This window comes from Heliangelus exortis, chromosome 3 (genome assembly GCF_036169615.1).
Source record: "Heliangelus exortis chromosome 3, bHelExo1.hap1, whole genome shotgun sequence".
Taxonomy (NCBI): Eukaryota; Metazoa; Chordata; class Aves; order Apodiformes; family Trochilidae; genus Heliangelus; species Heliangelus exortis.
The window spans coordinates 43,387,634-43,405,444 of record NC_092424.1 but is presented as its reverse complement, the minus strand read 5'-3'; the positions used below and the strand labels follow the sequence as shown (position 1 = coordinate 43,405,444).

General features: G+C 36.7%; 1 protein-coding gene across 3 annotated transcripts in view; it reads right to left on the bottom strand.

Annotated features, from left to right (window-relative positions):
• Nucleotides 1–17,494, bottom strand: part of FANCL (FA complementation group L) — a 28,733-nt gene extending 11,239 nt beyond the window's left edge. For 2 of the 3 annotated variants that reach the window (XM_071740364.1, XM_071740363.1), the window contains exons 1-7: nucleotides 17,335–17,494; nucleotides 14,032–14,090; nucleotides 13,003–13,063; nucleotides 11,984–12,040; nucleotides 9,755–9,852; nucleotides 6,141–6,237; nucleotides 1,311–1,379 (exon numbers count right to left, since the gene is read on the bottom strand). In XM_071740364.1, the coding sequence (XP_071596465.1) occupies nucleotides 1,311–1,379; nucleotides 6,141–6,237; nucleotides 9,755–9,852; nucleotides 11,984–12,040; nucleotides 13,003–13,063; nucleotides 14,032–14,090; nucleotides 17,335–17,448 (555 nt within the window). In that variant the 5' untranslated portion in view covers nucleotides 17,449–17,494. The remainder of the gene's footprint in view (nucleotides 1–1,310; nucleotides 1,380–6,140; nucleotides 6,238–9,754; nucleotides 9,853–11,983; nucleotides 12,041–13,002; nucleotides 13,064–14,031; nucleotides 14,091–17,334) is intronic. The other variant, XM_071740361.1, reaches the window with a different exon arrangement.
• Nucleotides 17,495–17,811: the final 317 nt, after the last annotated feature.

Genomic DNA, 17,811 nt, shown 5'->3' with positions numbered 1-17,811 from the left:
ATCTCAAGTCTTAGAATGTCGTATTTTGAACATCAGATTTTTTTCTTGGTTGTAGTGTCAATATATTTGCTCCCGTATTTACCATGTCAAAGAAGGCCGCTTTGTATCATATTTGTCAAGAAGGTTTTATTAAAACATTAGTCTGGCAAATAGTTCTAAAATTGCTAGCAGTAAACACAAAGAAGCAATGACTGTCAAGGATATCTGGAATTTTGTTATTTTGAGGCAACATGAATCGGAAGACTGTAGAATTAATAATACACTCTTAGAAGTATGTCTGAAGATCTTGGTCAGAAACAGTACTTGAAATCCTGCCTGTAGTATATGGAATCCAGTACAATTTAACAGAAAACCACTATCTGTTTATATTGTTCCAAATCATACCAGAGAACCAAACCTAAAATTAGATGGTGAACTAATATATTTTTCATTTGCAATGGTCTCTTCTTGCACTTTTTCCTCAAAGCTCTCATACGAAAGGGTCTGAGGTGACATACAAAACCTTGAGCTTTTGTAGTCAAAATCATATGCCCATCTTAAAATCATTCTGATGCAACCTTTCAGCCCTATTCCCTGTTTAAATTTAGCACCATAAAGCCAGGCTTTATCAATGGGCAGAAGTCCTCCTGGGAGTTACAATTATCAAAAGCAATCAGTTATGTAAAATCTTTTTTCATGAAAGAAACATCAACTATTTTCTAAACATAATTCAAATTGACTTACATCTAAGTGGTCACATTTAAATCCATTTAATCAAGTACACATCCTCTATTAAGGACAAAAGATACATGAAATAATGCAATAGAGACAAAAAAAAAGAAAAAGAAAAACTCTTGGGTCTTTGTAATAACAATATCCGTTAAATGATGAAGTCAAAATTCTGTGAAACTGGAAAAGTTTTATTATATTATGAAAATTATTTAGTATAAAAAACCTGTCTATTTTAATGTCTGCCAACCTCAGAGGGTTCTTCTTCTCTGTAAGATAATAGTTTCTCATGCATGTATTTTCCCAATATTGTTCCTAAAGATATTTCAGCTGCATGAGCAGTTTAAGAAAAAAAAAACCAACCAGTACAAGCGCAAAGCATACAACATGCAATGTGTATCTATATGGTAATGAAAACATTTAAAACACTATCATAAGGAATATAGAGTTCCATATTATTACTTTTAAATAAGCATGCGTAAAGGTAAAATGCATACAGTGAAAAATTTGAGTTAAAAAATAGAGTCCAACCCCTCATTACCATCTATATATTGCATATAAATCTCAGTTATTAAAAGAAAATGCATGGCACAGCAGTTTACCTGTGGCATCCAAGAAATAGAAAACTGAACAGGAAAATCCACAAGACAATCCGGTGGTTCTGTTGGATACTGAAGGAGGGAAAGAAAACACAGTTTTTATTTTATTTATCTTTTCTCTTTTTTTATGTGATCTGAAGTCAGACGGAATTCTCAGCTGCCAAATTTGATAATGAAATATAAACACTTCAGGCATTTGGAGAACTTGGCTCTTAGAGGAAACAGTATGTAAAGCATTTTCAGTAATAGTTATGAATGTTAATTACCATCTAAAGAAGAAATCTGCGTGTAAACAGTTTTTTATATAACAGTTTTTAGTAAAGGCAGGAGAAATAGGGTTCTCTCTATTCAGTTTTCACAAAGACACATTAGAAAAGAGCTTATGACAAAAAAAATCAAATATCTAAAACAAAATTCTCAGTTGTCTGTACTGGATTGAGAAATGTAAAAAAAATAAAAGAAAAATAACCCTTTCATGAGTCAAGAATGAATTCTCACTTAAACTAGAATATTTGCTCTGATTTGCAACATTATTTGTTTTGAAACTGAAAACAATCAAAGTACATAACTACTTAGAAGGAGATGAATATACACTCATAATTAAAACAGCTCCCTGGTACCCATCCAAAACCAAGAAGTATCAATGACGAAAAGAAAAAATTGCTGTATTAAGAAAACTGAAGCTATAGAAATAGAATGTTTGATAACTGCAGATATAACCACTCATTACACTAGTAAATCTATTGCTGCTCAGCATCCAATTTGAAATCCACGGGGGAAAAACGGAATTTTCTGAAAAATAAAGTAGCAAAGAAACATCTAATTACAAGAAAACTGTGCCCTTACTAAGAGGACCTACCCAAAATTTTATTCAGCTGAGAAGCTGCCTCCTATAGTCCTATGCAACCTTGCTATTTCTACCAGTGATGTACACAGCAGTTTTACAGAAATTGTACTAGTACTGTATCAACTGCCAACACAAAAAAAGTTATACAGAATCTTAGTGGCGAGGGAGAGGAAAAAAGTCCCATCTTCCTCTCAGAACTAAGCAGACTTAGAGGTGAAGTTTAGTTGTGCTATAACTGTTCTCCATCCAAAATAAACCTCTAATCATAGGCACTGTCCTTATTTATCAGACATCTGGCAATCATTTTATCAGATTTTTAAAAAATGTCTTTTTGCAAAAAAATTTCATTCTACAGTAAATAGTTTCAAACTGTTCTTTATGGCAAAGAGGAAAAGAGACATAGCCTCCCTAGAGCATTCATTCTTCACTGCTTTTATTTTCCTAACAATCTAGTAGATTTATGAATTTCACAGAAACTTGTTTTAACTTGCTTTTTCATGTACCTTCATTTGTGGTTTCTGTTAGGTATCCATTTTCTGAAGACAATTCCTAGAACCTCAATATCCTGTGCTTTACCAATTTATCAAATTGGCATCAGAAAAAAAGGGTAAGAGACAAGAAACAACTAAATTGGACAGGAGACTGTCACAACTTCGAAAGGTAGATCCACAAAAGCTATTAAAGTTTCTTTTGCTGTTGCATTGCTGTTCTTACATTGTAGGCACTGTAGTGCTAGTGGGATTGTATTGCAGGTATAATTTTTCATGAAATCCTTCCATACTTGAAGAGAAATAAACCTGTTTTCAATGTATAAAAGTATGTCTAAAACAAACAAAGGCAGAACAGCTTTTCCATTGGCTTGGTTTTAGGGCTACTTCATTTAAATCCCAGCAGCACTAGCCATTTTGTGTTTACTGTCTTGGTAAGTAAATTCATTTTATGCAGACTCTTGTAGGATGCCTCTGAACAAGTGCTTGCAAAGAGATTCTACTAACTTTATAGTTCTTAAAAAAAAAAAACCAAACCAAACCAAAAAAATATATAGCACTTTTCCACTGCATTTTTAGTCAAATTTTCTTTAAGAGTACAATACCGTACTGTGCACCAGATAATTGCCAAGAGCTATGCAACAATCATTCTGTACACATATACATAATGGTTTTAGAAGTTGAAAATGAAATCCTATATAAAGTAAGGTGAGTGATTCCCCAGAAGGCAGTATTTTAAGGTACTATACAAGAGGATGTCAATGACACCATATGTTACTAGTTACGTTCAAATGTATATATCAGAAATCACATTATTCTTTAGAACAAGTTAATTCTCAAAAAAAATATTAAGACTGTATTTTTGAGCATGCAGCTAACTTTTTCTGGATAAAGTATTTTCATAGCTCTTGCCAAATCATTCAGATAATTATCAAGGCATCTTGATTATACATGGCATGTAAACTCTTGCAGCAGCCTATTTTAATTATTGAGAGCTAAATGTCAAGCACCCAGACCACTTCTCATGTAATACAAAATAAAATCTGATAAATAAACTTCAATGTACTTGCTTTTTTCTTTGCAAAGATGCATGCTTTGTTTTCAGTAAACTTCTCTAGTCATTTGTTTAAATTGTGAGTGGATAAAAATTTCTGTGCCAAGCATTTTCAATCAAATCAAAAACTAGGTCAAAAAATGTAGCTGAGCAATAAACAATGTAGCTCCTTATGAGGTTTAAACCAAATCATTGATACAAGTCAAAATTGTGTAGCATGATTTGGCTAACCTACTCAACTATGATACGACTATTCTTAACTCTTCCAGGTTTAAATTGGTCACCCAAGTTTCTCGGACACTTTACAAATGCAGTGTATAGAGAGCAAGTGTTTTGAAAGGACAGGTTTTTTTAAAAAAGCACATTAAGAAAAGGACAACAGCTGGAAACACTTAATAACATATTAAGGAGAAGTCCTCAAAACATCCAAGATGCTAAGAATGACAGCAAAGGAATATTTAGAGTTTTATCTCAATATACAATAACCTTATGAAGAAGAATTTCCTAAATCACTTATTGAAGAGTTTTTTTCCTGAAAACACTGTCAGAATTAATTTCACTGTACAGCATCCATGAGGACAAGGCTGGATAAAGCCATCTGCCACAATACAGGCAAGATCCAGCAACATACATTGGGGAGGAGAGGTTTAGCTCACATACTAACCCTAATTAAAGAAAGCAGAACACAAATAAACACAGTTAACTGAAAAGCAGGTTATCAAAAGAAATCCCATCAAACAATGACTTCAGCAAAGTCTTTTCAAATCTACTAAGTATATATATGAACAAAAATAAAATCCCCATGTCACCAAGACCACATTTCACATATAAATTTCCTGTGTGGCAAGTTTAAATGCCAGGCATGGTTTAAAAAGGGCAAGCAATTGATCCTTCTCATCATAACAATCACTTTAAAAGAATAAATAAATGGATGATTACTTGTTGCAACAGACAAGCTGTTAATCTAGTTTTTTTACAATTACAACATCCATCGTTGTTAGTGTTTTCTTCAATTAGGAATCTCAACTTCAGGTACTTTCTTACTATAAAGACAATACACAAGTTTTTACAAAAACAGGAAACAGTAATCTTAATTGCCCCTATAGTGCAGTGTGAAGGTAAGGCAAAGGAGAACCAGCCAATGAAAGAATAACAGTGTTTGACTATGGCAGCTGCTTAGTAAAAATGGGGATTGCACTGCAGTTCTGTATTTCCAAGTGGTTAAAATACTTTACTTCAGTCACCATAAAAATCAAGAAAAAACTTTGGGACAAAAGGTTGCACCTAATTTTTAGACAACAGGTTCCTGCACCTTATTTCTAGTACCATACTATTTTGTAATAGCAGGATCCTTATAAAAAATTACAATACAGTCTGGTTACTCTTCTCATTGATTAAACAGTCCTTAATTGTATTTCCTCGTAGATTTTTTTTTTCCATGAATGGAAATTTAGTAATGGAGTGACTAGCAAATTAGTTACGTATTCGTTACTCTGTGCATGCTGGATAGTTTCACTTTTTTTAAAATCCACTTGAGCAACCTTAGTTCCCAGAAAGTATTTTCTACAGGCTGCTTTTCCTCCTCTAATGTAAAATTACCTTATCTTATGCGAAACTAAAAAAATTCCTCATATTTAAAGGAATATAGGGTATTTGTGAACGTGAAATTTAATCTTACAATACTGCGCCCACTCCTCATCCCTTCAAGATTATTACTCCAGACACCGGACCAAGAATAGATCCAAACAAGAACATCTAGACACTTCTGGATCCACATTTTCTCCTAGACTGATTTTCTGAAGATAGCAGCTGTCATACAACTTTCACCATATCGCCTGGGTATTCACAGTTTCTGGTAAGAGATTCATAACTCAAAATTAGAAATTCTATGAAGAAACATTATAATTTGAATTCAGGTCTAGAATTAAAATTTTCCTGCTTCTGCACACAGCATGGATTTGCTTTACAAGCACTGCCATTTATTTAGGCTGAAAAGAAGTAATGTTTTTAAAAAGGAACTCGCTTCTGTAGTGAGGTTTACAAAAAGCGAGCCTTGTATTTATAGCTTTAACAATAATACTTGTTAAGGAAGCAATGCAGCATCCTCTATACTTGTTGCTATAGTCTTTGGGTGATGTGACCATGACTCTCCTGTCTCCCAGATGTCTTTGTAAACAAGTCAAATAACTACAATAGCAAAGTGTTATTCATGCGATGCTCAGTTACATATGAAAAATTCTTAAAATTAATAACTGCATTATGGTTATCTTAACTATAATTAAAGTCTGAAAACTTATATTAAAAAAATTCTCTAAGAAATATTCACCATTATCTTGTAGAATAGACATACTGTTAAACAAACCATCTCTCTAAAGTAATTTTTAATTCAGAAAAATCCATTTATTTTAAGGAACCCTTAAAATATTTTCTCCCACAAAATTCACCTTTGCATTTAACTTCAGGGTGATGAGATGCTGTCGACCACAAGAGTCTTCAGCTTTTAACTTGATTGTGGTAAGACCAGTATCTACATATGCAACTCTGAAAGAGAAGAAAAACACTCTAACAGCATTGAGAGAAGTACAGTTTGAAATGTCTGCAGTGCTCTTATTAGTCTGTTACAAATATTAATCAGAGGAAGTCTTATATGCCAACCGTTTCTGCTGTTCTAGATTTACTGCTGCTAATACACCAGTCTACTGCTTAATGCAGTCATATATCTTTGGGTTATTTACAATGTGTGTCAAGGCTCATGCTGTGGTCAGTGAGCACTGTGTTTCAGTTTTCCATCACTGGAACCTCTGACACACACAGCATGTTCCTGTCAGCCTCTACTTATGTACACATTAAACTTCCTGTCAAATCTTTGATCCATTTCTGCAGTTTCTTACTGTATGAGACTTTTATGCTCTTGATTTGCTTTTCTCTTCAATGAAGTTCTCTTTTATTATCAATATCATTATTGTGGAAAATTCAGTGGATATTGATTCATATTCTAAAATTGATTTTTTGCAGAAAACAGTACCCAACCAGGTACAAAATGAGTTATTTATGGTGATTTGCTTTTGTTTCATGACAGTTATACACTGTATACATGCACCCAAGCAAGTAGTAAGTACATACTAAATGTAAATAAGTTTTAAAACTTCTGACATAATCACTGACTCTTTGCTTAAGATGTCACTGATTTGTGCTTCCCCCAACAATGAAGATGAATACAATTATAAAATACATTGTTCTCTAGAAATACATTTTGCTGAGTACCTTCAGCAACTGCCAAAATGGTTCCAACTTTTCCATATATTTACCAGTGAACTGGGCTTCCAGATATTTTGGTATCTTTACTATGACGTTCTTGCAATAAAGATAAATAAAAGATAAAAGATAAGATAAAAAGCAGTCTAAAATTATTATAAAACTTACAACCTAGGCTGATGGAAATGTCTATCTGAGTTCAAAGAAAACATCTGCTTGCTGACCTAAGTAACATTATTATATTTTTTTAATGATTACATATTAGCTCAGTCACTCAAGTCAGCTTGCTGGGAAAAATGGTTCCCTTTCAAGTAAAATGAGCAAGGGAGCTGCAGAAGCTTGTACAAGGAAAAGCAGACATACACCAAAGGGTGTGCGCATTGCTAGGAGGGAAGTGAAAAGAAGAAAAAAAACAATCTACATAAATTACATAGCCTCAGTATGAGCAAACTGAAAAATACAGATGGAAAAAGCAATAGTGGTAGTAAGTAGTGAAAAAGATCTATTATTTCATGTTTAATGCAATATTAAATAGTCCTACAGATTCCTGTATTTTGACACTCCTTTTCTCTGCAGCAGTTGAAATAAACACAATTCCTGATAAAACTGAAATAAACACAGGTCCTGATAAAAGTGTAATTTAACAGTAGTCAATTAAACTTGGTTTACTTAGAAATAATTACAGCATTCTTAGAAAAAATGTAAGTGGGAAAAAATCTTTACTCTTGCTTTGCTTTAGCTTTGCCCCCAAATCATACCAGAGTTTTATAAAGATAAGAAACCACCTGTATCCCACCCCCAATTTACTGTGGTCTGGTGTAAGGAAATCCTAAACCAGCAGCTAAAGCAGAATGGTTACTGCAATAAAATACATAGCAGTATCCAAACCGAAAAGTAACCGGTGCCTATATCAACGTGCTGTGAGGTTAGATATTAAAATAGAATGGAAAAATTAAAGGGATGCCATCATGGTGTTTAAGATTTAAAACAACCTGTTCTGATAGCCACCTTGTTTGCATCACTTCACTCTTGAGGTGCAAGAGCAATATGTATTACTTTAGTTCAAAATAAAACATTTTTGTAGTTCTTCATGCTACATTGAGTGGAAGGGAACAAGATTAAAAAATACATTTTTAGTTCTGAGATAGCAATGGACATACGTACTTTAACATTTATTTCTGAAATCCTTACAAGGTCAGTACTTTTACAATTAGTTTAACAACCTGGCAGACACTAAAACAAATATATATACATCTATCTACTTAGCTATAAATCATAAATATATGTACACCGTTACATTAAAAATATATTCACAACACCACTATGTTCAATCATATTTGTAAAGAACCTTTACTTCAGTTTTACTGTTAGTGCAAATTAGACACTTTAGAAAAAATATGTAAGCATCTGGAGAAGGTGCTAAAGTGGTGTAGCTACCTGTTCAGTAACATCACTACCACTCTTTGGCTAAGAAATGAACTGGTCAGTTTTATAGGACTGCAAGAGTTGCTCAACACTAAAATTTTTTCATATTATTGTATAATTAAGGAATTATTTACATAGGTGACATTTGAGTTATATCAACCTTCAGTCTTCTGTAGGCTGTACTGCTCTGTAGACAAGGAAAAAATGGAGTGACCATAAAGTTAAACCTCTCAAAAACTGTAATTCAGTGTAACACATGATGATTGACTGCAGATCGCAAGACGATTCTTCTGGAAATGTAGAAGAAAATAAAAGATACTTTCTACAAAGAAAACCCTTGGCAAATACCAAGCAGAATTGGATTGAGACTTAAGAGATCATGCCTTACACCATGGACTTAAAAGATACTAGCAACATTTTTGACTCCACATAAGGGTGACTGAGAGTCCTACGAATGTTTTCTATTTGATAATTCACCTTCTCAAGATAGCTTAGTACTTGCTACCTGTATACATTCTCTTCCACTTCAGCTGACAAGGTTTGTGCTCATATTTTTCCATGTTCTTAAAATGAAGGAAGTTGCCTCAGCTCTTAGGACAGCCCTTAGTGCTGGAAATTTGGCACAATTTTATAAACTGTCGAACTGTGACTTTTGTGTACAAGTATTTGAATATGAAAGCATATTCACCCTCCCTCCCCCACACCTAGATTAGGTTGAAGAATCAAGGTTTTCCCTATCACAGGGAAAAATATTATACCTAATCACATCAGCCTGACCATTTGCAATCCTCATTGATGTTTGTACTTCCAGTAGTTTAGGAGGGAAGAGATACAAGATCACTGAAGATGTCTTCCATTTGTTTCTGAGAACCTTCATGTATTCCTTAGATAAAAGCCACTAGAATACACTAAACTTGTGCCATACATGAGAGCTTTACTCACTTTGGAGGTAAAGGAGCCCATTGCTTTGATTCTCTTTCAAACAAATTATCATTAACTTTGTATTCGCATGCAGTCAGCTTCCAGCCTGACCCAGAACTTACTAAGTAAAGCCAGGGTCTACAACAAGCCATTTCTTTACCAAAAATCCTGATAAATAAAGCTGGAGGCTTCTCAAGGTGTGAGCCATGATTGATCCTTACTGCTAGTACTAAATAAAGGCTTAGTTTTGTGCCGAAAGACTATAACAGAACATTTTTAACTAACATATGCATCATCTGCAACTGAAAATCAGACTAGGTTAGGAGGCCATCTTAGTAGTTCATTATATTGTTAAAAGCACACTAAAGTTAGTAACCTACTAATGTACTTCAAAATGCTTCTCTAGAGGAACAAATACTCTAAAGATTATGTCTGTTAAGAAATAAAATAAACATACTTATTCCAACCAAGTATTTCTATTTCTCTGACCAGACAGGAGTAGTATTCTGGTGGCCGTGGTATATGCAGGTCTTGTGTATTCTTTAAAGCAATTTCCTGTTTAAAAGAACATTAAAAACACCACTAAGCTATTTCAATATTTTTGCATTTATTTAGCCATGGGATTTTTACAATTCATTAGAAAATATTAAGCTTATGTAAAATTAACTGTACATTGCATTTGTTTTGTTATTACCTCCAGTTAAAGCAGTCAAAGAAGCTGTTTGTTACTTCATATACTGGTAATGAAAACGTCTGCAATTTTTAAAAAAACAAACCTACAGATGTTGACAACATAGTCTTCAGATGCAAATAAATATCAAATGTGTCTCTTCTTCAGCTAATAAATTTGAAGTCAAGCATCTTGACTGAAAAAATATTTGAAAACAAGGTTCTATTAAGCTCACAGCTGTCTTCTGGGCTCCACCACAAAAGACAACACATATATGAACTCTTCCATATTATTTTATGTAGCTATATACAACTTTATATAGCAGTAACAAAACAAAACAAAACAAACCCCAGAATCAATCAAAAAACCCAAAACCAAGCCCAAAACCAAACAAACACCCAACCACCCAACCAAAATGTGCAAAAGGGTACTTCTGTTAAAATTATGCCTGCAGGACAAATTAATGGAAAACTTTATAATAAAAATATTAATAATTCAAAATAAATTTAAGGAGAAGAAAAAAATAAAGAAAACAAAATCAGTGTAACAGTCATTTCTGCCCAGGTTTCCTGTATTGTCTTCTGTTTTTTCCCCATCTTCAGTGAGGATCACTATTCCACTATTCTGAATTAACTATACATTCATTGCATTCTTATTTTCTGAGTGTTTGTGCAGGTAAATAGAGTAGAATACCTATTGCAGAATTTTAAAAACCAGCCACATGTAGACATTCGGTCCTTTTCCAAATGCCTTTACCTAGCTTAGTGTGATTCAGTTTGGCAGGGCTAGAACCATTACTGAGGAAGGGCATTCCTGGCACAGAGCACAAGTGGAATACCAGGAGAGTATTTGTGTTGTCGTCATGAAGAATACTTACTGTGTTTCATTACACAGTAACTATTGGATTGTAGGTAAGTATTCTTTGCCAGTCACCAAAGAATCACAGAATTGTCACACTTCGAAAAGACCTCTAAGATCACTGTATCCAATAGTTAACCCAGAAAAAAAATCCATGCCCACTAGCGAATGTCCTAAAGTGCCAGACCTACATGTTTTTCAAATATCTCTAGGGATAGAGACTCCACTACCTCCCTGGGCACCAGACTACTCTTTCAGTAAAGACATTCTTCCTAATATCTAAACTTCCTCTGGCACAACTTGAGGCTATTCCCCCTAGTCCTATCATTGTTCACTTGAAAGAGGAGGCCAGCACCAACCTCACTACAACCTCCTTTCGGGTAGCTGTAGAGGAGTTAAGATCTCCTCTCAGCCTCCTCTTCTCCAAAGTAAACATTCCCAATTCCTTCAGCCTCTCCTCACAGGACTTGTTCTCCAGACCCTCCACCAGCATGGTTGCCTTTCTCTGAAGTCACTCCAGCAGCTCAAGGTCTTGTAGTGAGGGGCCCAGAACTGAACACAGTACTCAAGGTGCAGCCTCACCACTGCCAAGTACAGTGGCACCATCACTTCTTGTTTCCTGCTGGCCACACTGTTTTTTCTGACAAGAAATTGTCAATTTCATATCATTAACTGAAGACATGGCTACTCTTCAGTCCTAGGTAAGAAAAACTTAAAAAAAACACAAACCACCAAAAACCAGCCGTCCCTAAACTATTAAAAAAGCTTTCTGCATTAATTGGTCAAGTTGTCAAGCAGGTGACAGAACTTTCAGCAATCCACTTACCGTATAATCCTTTGTATGATTATAAGCCTTCTTTACCATCTGGACAATAGCAGGAATTCCAAAAAGTAATTGTAAAGAGGACGACTCTACTGATAGAACTTCCTGGGATTTTAATTTTTCTGTAGGTCCACAGTTTCCAGAATACACTCTCTTAAAATCCTAAAGGATATTTATACAAATACTACATACAAAACCGCCTCTTCTTAAAAAAAAGCAAAACCCAAAACAACAAAACAAGACAATAAATCCACCTACAATAAACTGAAAACATGAAAGAGAAAACCAAAGCTATAAGAATGTCCCATCACTCACATACCAATTCTGCTACTTACCAGAATAGTTTTCAGCTCCACCATAAAACTGACAAGATCGGGACAGCTGTGCAACCTCTGGAGGAAACACAGAATCAGTTTTCTTCAACTCATAACTTCTGATGGTAAACCTTTTCAGCCTAACTATTTTTCTACTATTGTCAGACCAACACTAAAAAATCTCAACTGCACACGTTTACGTATTTCAGTTATAAAACAATTCTCAGCATACAAGAAACTTTACTGAAAATTAACTATCATGTTCATCACATCATGTCACATCCCACATTTACATTGCTTATGGAGACTTCACACATAATGTATTTATGAAGACTTGAGTCTTCACCTGTGAGAACAGAAGCTTTACAATACCTCAGAAATGCTTCTGATCTGGTTACACTTTCTTTAGGGACTCTCCAGACCCATCTGCTTCTACATGAGGTACATGATGAAGGATCCCTATCTATCTCCCTTCCATTTCCTCAAGTCTTTATCTTTGGTTACTCACAACCCTTGTTCTACAAAGGGTGCACAGTCCATAATCAGTGTATCGACTAGCACAGGTGGCAAAGATGTCTTTTGAGAAACAAAATACTCCCAGTGACTGCATGGCAGATGGACCCTTGCTCCAAAGTTCCTTTTGGATAGGCAGTCTGTCTGCAACAGGGAATGAACCAGATCTATCAATTATTAAATGTGAATTCTCTGCTTTAGGAAGAGCGTGTAAAAAGTAAATTTATAAAAAGGAAAAACAAAATCTGTTTCATATAAAGAGATTAATGAAAAATTCCAGTAGAATGCCATCAACCATTTATTAAACTCACTGTAGCTCAATCTTCTAAAACTAAACCTTGAATTAAAAAAATATTTGCTCAATTCTATCTATCTTGTTCCACAATTCCTCAAGTATGTAAAAAAAATCTGGGCTGTACAACAAAAGGAGAGTTCTTTAACACTTTCATAATAGGAGCACGAGAATAAGCTTTCCAGAATTATTTATAAGGATACATTTAACAGAAATGCTTTAAAAAGTTGTATACCTGCTTTAAAATACGTCGATATCCATGCAGTATATTCTTTAGGTGCCAGCTACACTCTATCCTAGACAAACAGTATTTTGCATAAATTTTAAATTCACAATACTTCATTTTTAGAAGAGATTAGGAAAGTCTGCTACATAAAAGCATGTAAGTTTTTCTCAGAAAAACAAAGGAAGTAAACAACACTTCAAAATTTCTTTGAGTTTTATATTCAAAATTATTTAAAACTTTCAAATGTCACTGCCCCAAAGCCCATTAAAAATTAAGCATTTACCTGCAAAAGCCTGTTCTTTGCCGAAAACAACAACATAATTCTTGCATGTTAATACGACTTCATAAAATAAACCAATATTTTAAAATTATATCCGGAAAATGTCAAAGATACTTATAATGTGGTTTTAAGTATCTGACCTAAAACGTAGTAAAGCTATCAAATACCACATCTGTTGGCAGTTTGCAGCAGTCTGGCCCACGCAGAAGCATGGACTACAATGCCAAAGACTAACCCCCAAATGTGTGCATACACACAGTACACCTCTCCTCCATGTGCAAATATGATAAACACATTAATAAGAACAGAGGTCTTAAAAAAACATTGGATAATTCAAACTAATACATATCAGCACAAAAGACAAAATTAAATTAAAAAGAGCTATGCCAACCATCAAGTATATAATTGCTTAAATTGACAACATTGCACTGAATTTTCTGTTTCCCAAATGGTGACGTAGAAATTATCTGATTTAAATTAACATTTTTTTTCTAAATACATTGATTCACATGAAAATACAATTAATTACAACAGATTTCAAAGCTAATCAGCAGCAAAATATTTTGATACAGGAAAATGTATTGTCAGTGTTTATTGTACAATATTGTTGCAAGGCTAAGTTGAAACCAGTTGGAATTAATTACCAACACTGATACTGGAAAAAGAGGAATTCATATACATATCTATAATTTCTTTTATAAAAAAACAACAACTTCTGTTGCATACAGCTACAAATTGTTTTCATAAAACTATCTTACCTTGTGTTTTTCAGTTCAAAATCCATTGGTAACAGTATCCTGATATGGAAGTCCTTACCCTTGAAAAGAAACATTTAGTTAGTAGGAAGGTCAGCAAAAAAAACAATAAATATAGACCGTTTGGGGAAGTATTCCCCATAAGACCAGCTTCTGAGAAAAAAGTTTGTCTGATCCAACTTTCATGGATGTTATTCAGAATATCTTTATTTAGGAAAAAATCCCAACATGAGCAACAGGTGGAAATAATACTAATTTTAATTCTGAAATGGAAATACTTTTGACCTCTAACTGACAGTACTCCGTAGAAACACTTCATTGCATCACATTCCATAATGCAAAATAAAACTTTTAAGAAGAAAAATGAAAATTATCCTAAACTGGAAAAGACAAAGAAATACAATTTAATCCAGGTCATGCTGAAAGTCTATCTTCAAGTCAAAACAGACACTTATCACAGAAGTACTACACCAAAAAGGAACCTGGCACTGATCCACAACACATTTCAGCAAGGTTAGAAACCATAAACAATAAAATTCCATGTACACAAAGGTAATTTTTTCATTTAGAGTGCTATCCATATGGAATTACAGTTCCTAAAGGCCACCTTCTTTTATTCTCTGTAATTGTCCCTATTTGTGATCCTTCTCCTACTTTCTTATGGGATGATCTAAATAAAGCTGAAACAAAGGTTTGCAAGTAGGTTTAACTCCCTTTTTAAAGCAAAGAGGTCAGTCACCTCAAAACTTTTACTGCAGACTCTCTTCCAGCCCAAAACACTTGGAATTATGTCCAAGGCCAGGCTGGATGGGGCTTGGAACAACCTTGTCCAGTAGGAAGCCCATGGCACGGCGTTGAAACTAGATCAACTTTAAGGTCAATTCCAACCCAAACCAGTCTGTGATGCTGTGAAATTCTGAGATTTCTTCAGTATGAAGTTATGAACAAAACCATATTTCTTCCTGTGATTAGATGACTGATACAGCGGATGCCTTATCTCAGTTTCAGAAAGGCTTGTAATACAATACTGTTTCCCTTAACACCCTCATAGACAAACTGAAGAAGGATGAACTCAATAAGCTGACAGTGAGGTGGACTGAAAATTGCAGCACTGCTAGGGTGGAAGGGTTGTGATGCACAGGACAAAGTCCAGCAGGAGGCCCCTGACTAATGGTACACACCAGGGGTGAGTCCTAGGGCTGATACTGTTTGACCTTCATTAGAGACCTGGATGGTAGGACAGGATGCACCCTCCTTACTTGGCAAATTAGCAGAGGAATGGTTGATAGATTATATGATTGTGCTACTATTTAGAGGGAACTCAAAAGATTACAGAAACAGGCTAACAGGAATCTCATAATCTTAAGTAAGCAAAGTGCAAAGTCTTGCATGAGGAGAGGATTCACTGCAGGCACCAGCACGAGCTAGAGGACAACTGTGCAGAACAGAACCTAGTGGTCCTCGATGACATGAAGCTGACCCTGAGCCAGCAATGCACTCTTTACAGAAAAGAAAGCCAACAGCCTCATGTGCTGGAACAGGCAGGGCATTTCCAGCAGTTGGAGGGAAGTGATCCTTCCCATCTGGTCATCACTGGTGAGGTATACCTGGAGTGTTGTGCCCCTGGTACAAGAAATACATGGACGTTCTGGAAATAGTCCACCAAAGAGCAATGAAGGAGACGAAGATCTTGAAGCATCTCTTATGAGGTGGGGACTGAGGGAGTTGGCACTGGTTAGCCCGGGCAAAAGAAGACACAGGGGAAATATTGACAGGGTGTACAAATACCTGATGGAGGAACCAGAGAATCTCAGAATGTTAAGAGGTTGGACGGGACCTCTGGGAATCATCTAGTCTAACCTCCTGCCAGGGCAGGTTCACATAGAGTGGGTGAGGACTGAAGAAAGTATAGCCAGCCTCTGAGAGACACACTGATAGGATGAGAGGCAACGGGTACAGCAAACTGAAATACAGAAAATTTCACCTAAATACAATGAAAAAACTCATAACAGTTAGGGTGGTCAAACACTGCAACAAGGCTGCCCAAGATGTGGCACAGCCTCTGTGTTTAGAAAAATTCTAATGCAGACTAGACATGATCTTGAACAACTTCCTGCTCCAGCAGACCTTCCCAGAGAACATTCAGAGCTGCAAACCTCAGTGTTTCTGTGATGCTCACAAGCAAAACCAAGATACCCATTCAGAGCTGAATAAAGCCCACTGGCACATGAATTGCTTCCAAACTCCTCCAAAGCTGGTGTTTTGTTTACTGTATGCTTAAATTAAGCACAAAAACCTTGGGCTTTGATACATCATGGCCTTTACCCTAATGTAATTTTTTTAAATTACATGAGAGAACAGATAGTCACACTTGCATCTTCACCAATTAACTGCAGGATGCATTCTAACACACAGAGAAATTCAAAAGTTGCAGCTGTTAAGAGCAACGGTAACATAAACACACACTTAAAAATGCCTTGTGAAAGTTGAATACAAGAGGCACCAAAAAACCTTCTGCAAAACTACATTTTTGAAAATGCAAGTGTGACACAGCACTTATCTTTCAACTTATACTTTTTTTTATATAGGAAGAAAATCCCACATGGTGTCTAAACGATAATACACTTGTTAAGAGCTGTTTCTGTGCACATAATGAGCTGTGGTTTGTGGTATGAGCACATAATGAGCTCTGAGTGTAGCTTCACTGCACAGTACCTCTGATAGCAAAGTCGGCCTAAGTGCATCCTTTCTCAGCCTGTCTATAGGTGCTGTTCTTCTCCCTGAACTGCAATTGACCAGATCCTCAGAGAGCCGATTCAGCTATTTAAACTGAAACTTCACCAACATAAGAAATGAAAATATGAACAGTCAGTTGTTTCAACCTTAACCCCGGGCCACGAGTGCAGGGACACTGAACCTGCCCCAAACATTTGGCAGCACAAGTAAAGCCAACCCATGAGCCATCAGCGAGATCGCGCAGCAAAAAGAACATTTCGCCGTGCACGAAAAGCGCGGAGCCGCGGCACCGCAACTCTATGGTACACGGCAGGGAACCGGCCGCAGGAAGGAAGGAACCGCAAGCTGACGGGCTTCACTACCCCTCCCCGGTCATTTTCTGCCTCACAAACACGGCGTTCAGCTGCAAGCCCTGGCAAGGGGCAAAGGATCTCCCGTCTCACAGCCCCGCTCCAGAGGCTGCATGAAAGCGCAGGCCTTGGAAAGAGCGGGAGAAATGAGGAAGAGGAGGGGGAAGGGGGAAAGGCACTGAACGCGTAAGAACAGCTTCCAGTCAAGCGGTCCCGGTACCTGCGCGGTAACGAAGCCCTCATAGGCCGTCCCCTCCCGGTTTTGAGGCAGCAGCAGCGGACACTGACGGAGCAAAGCCCCAAAACCCGCCATACCACCTCCCGCCCGCTGCATTCGAATCCGACACCGCCTCGGATGAGGCCCCGCCCCTGGGCCCTCCCCCGCCAGCACATGGTGCACGCGCAGCAGGGGAAGGGAGGGGCACGCGGCGCGGCCGTTAGGGCGGGGTTACTGCTGACCGTTACTCGTCGCGTGGCGGTGGCCGTTGGGGGTGGCTCGTGCCGACCGTTACCTGAGGCTGACAGACCACCGGGGGAGGCTCCCGCGGCGGGAAGCTCGTAGTGCCTTGGGGGGGGGATGTCACGGAGCCCCGGGAGCCGAGATGCTGGACCAGCCCCGGGGTTTCCTCACGCTTCAGTACGCCCTGAGAAGACGAGTGCCCGGGACTACGGAGAAGCTTCGAGCAAGGCTCTTTAA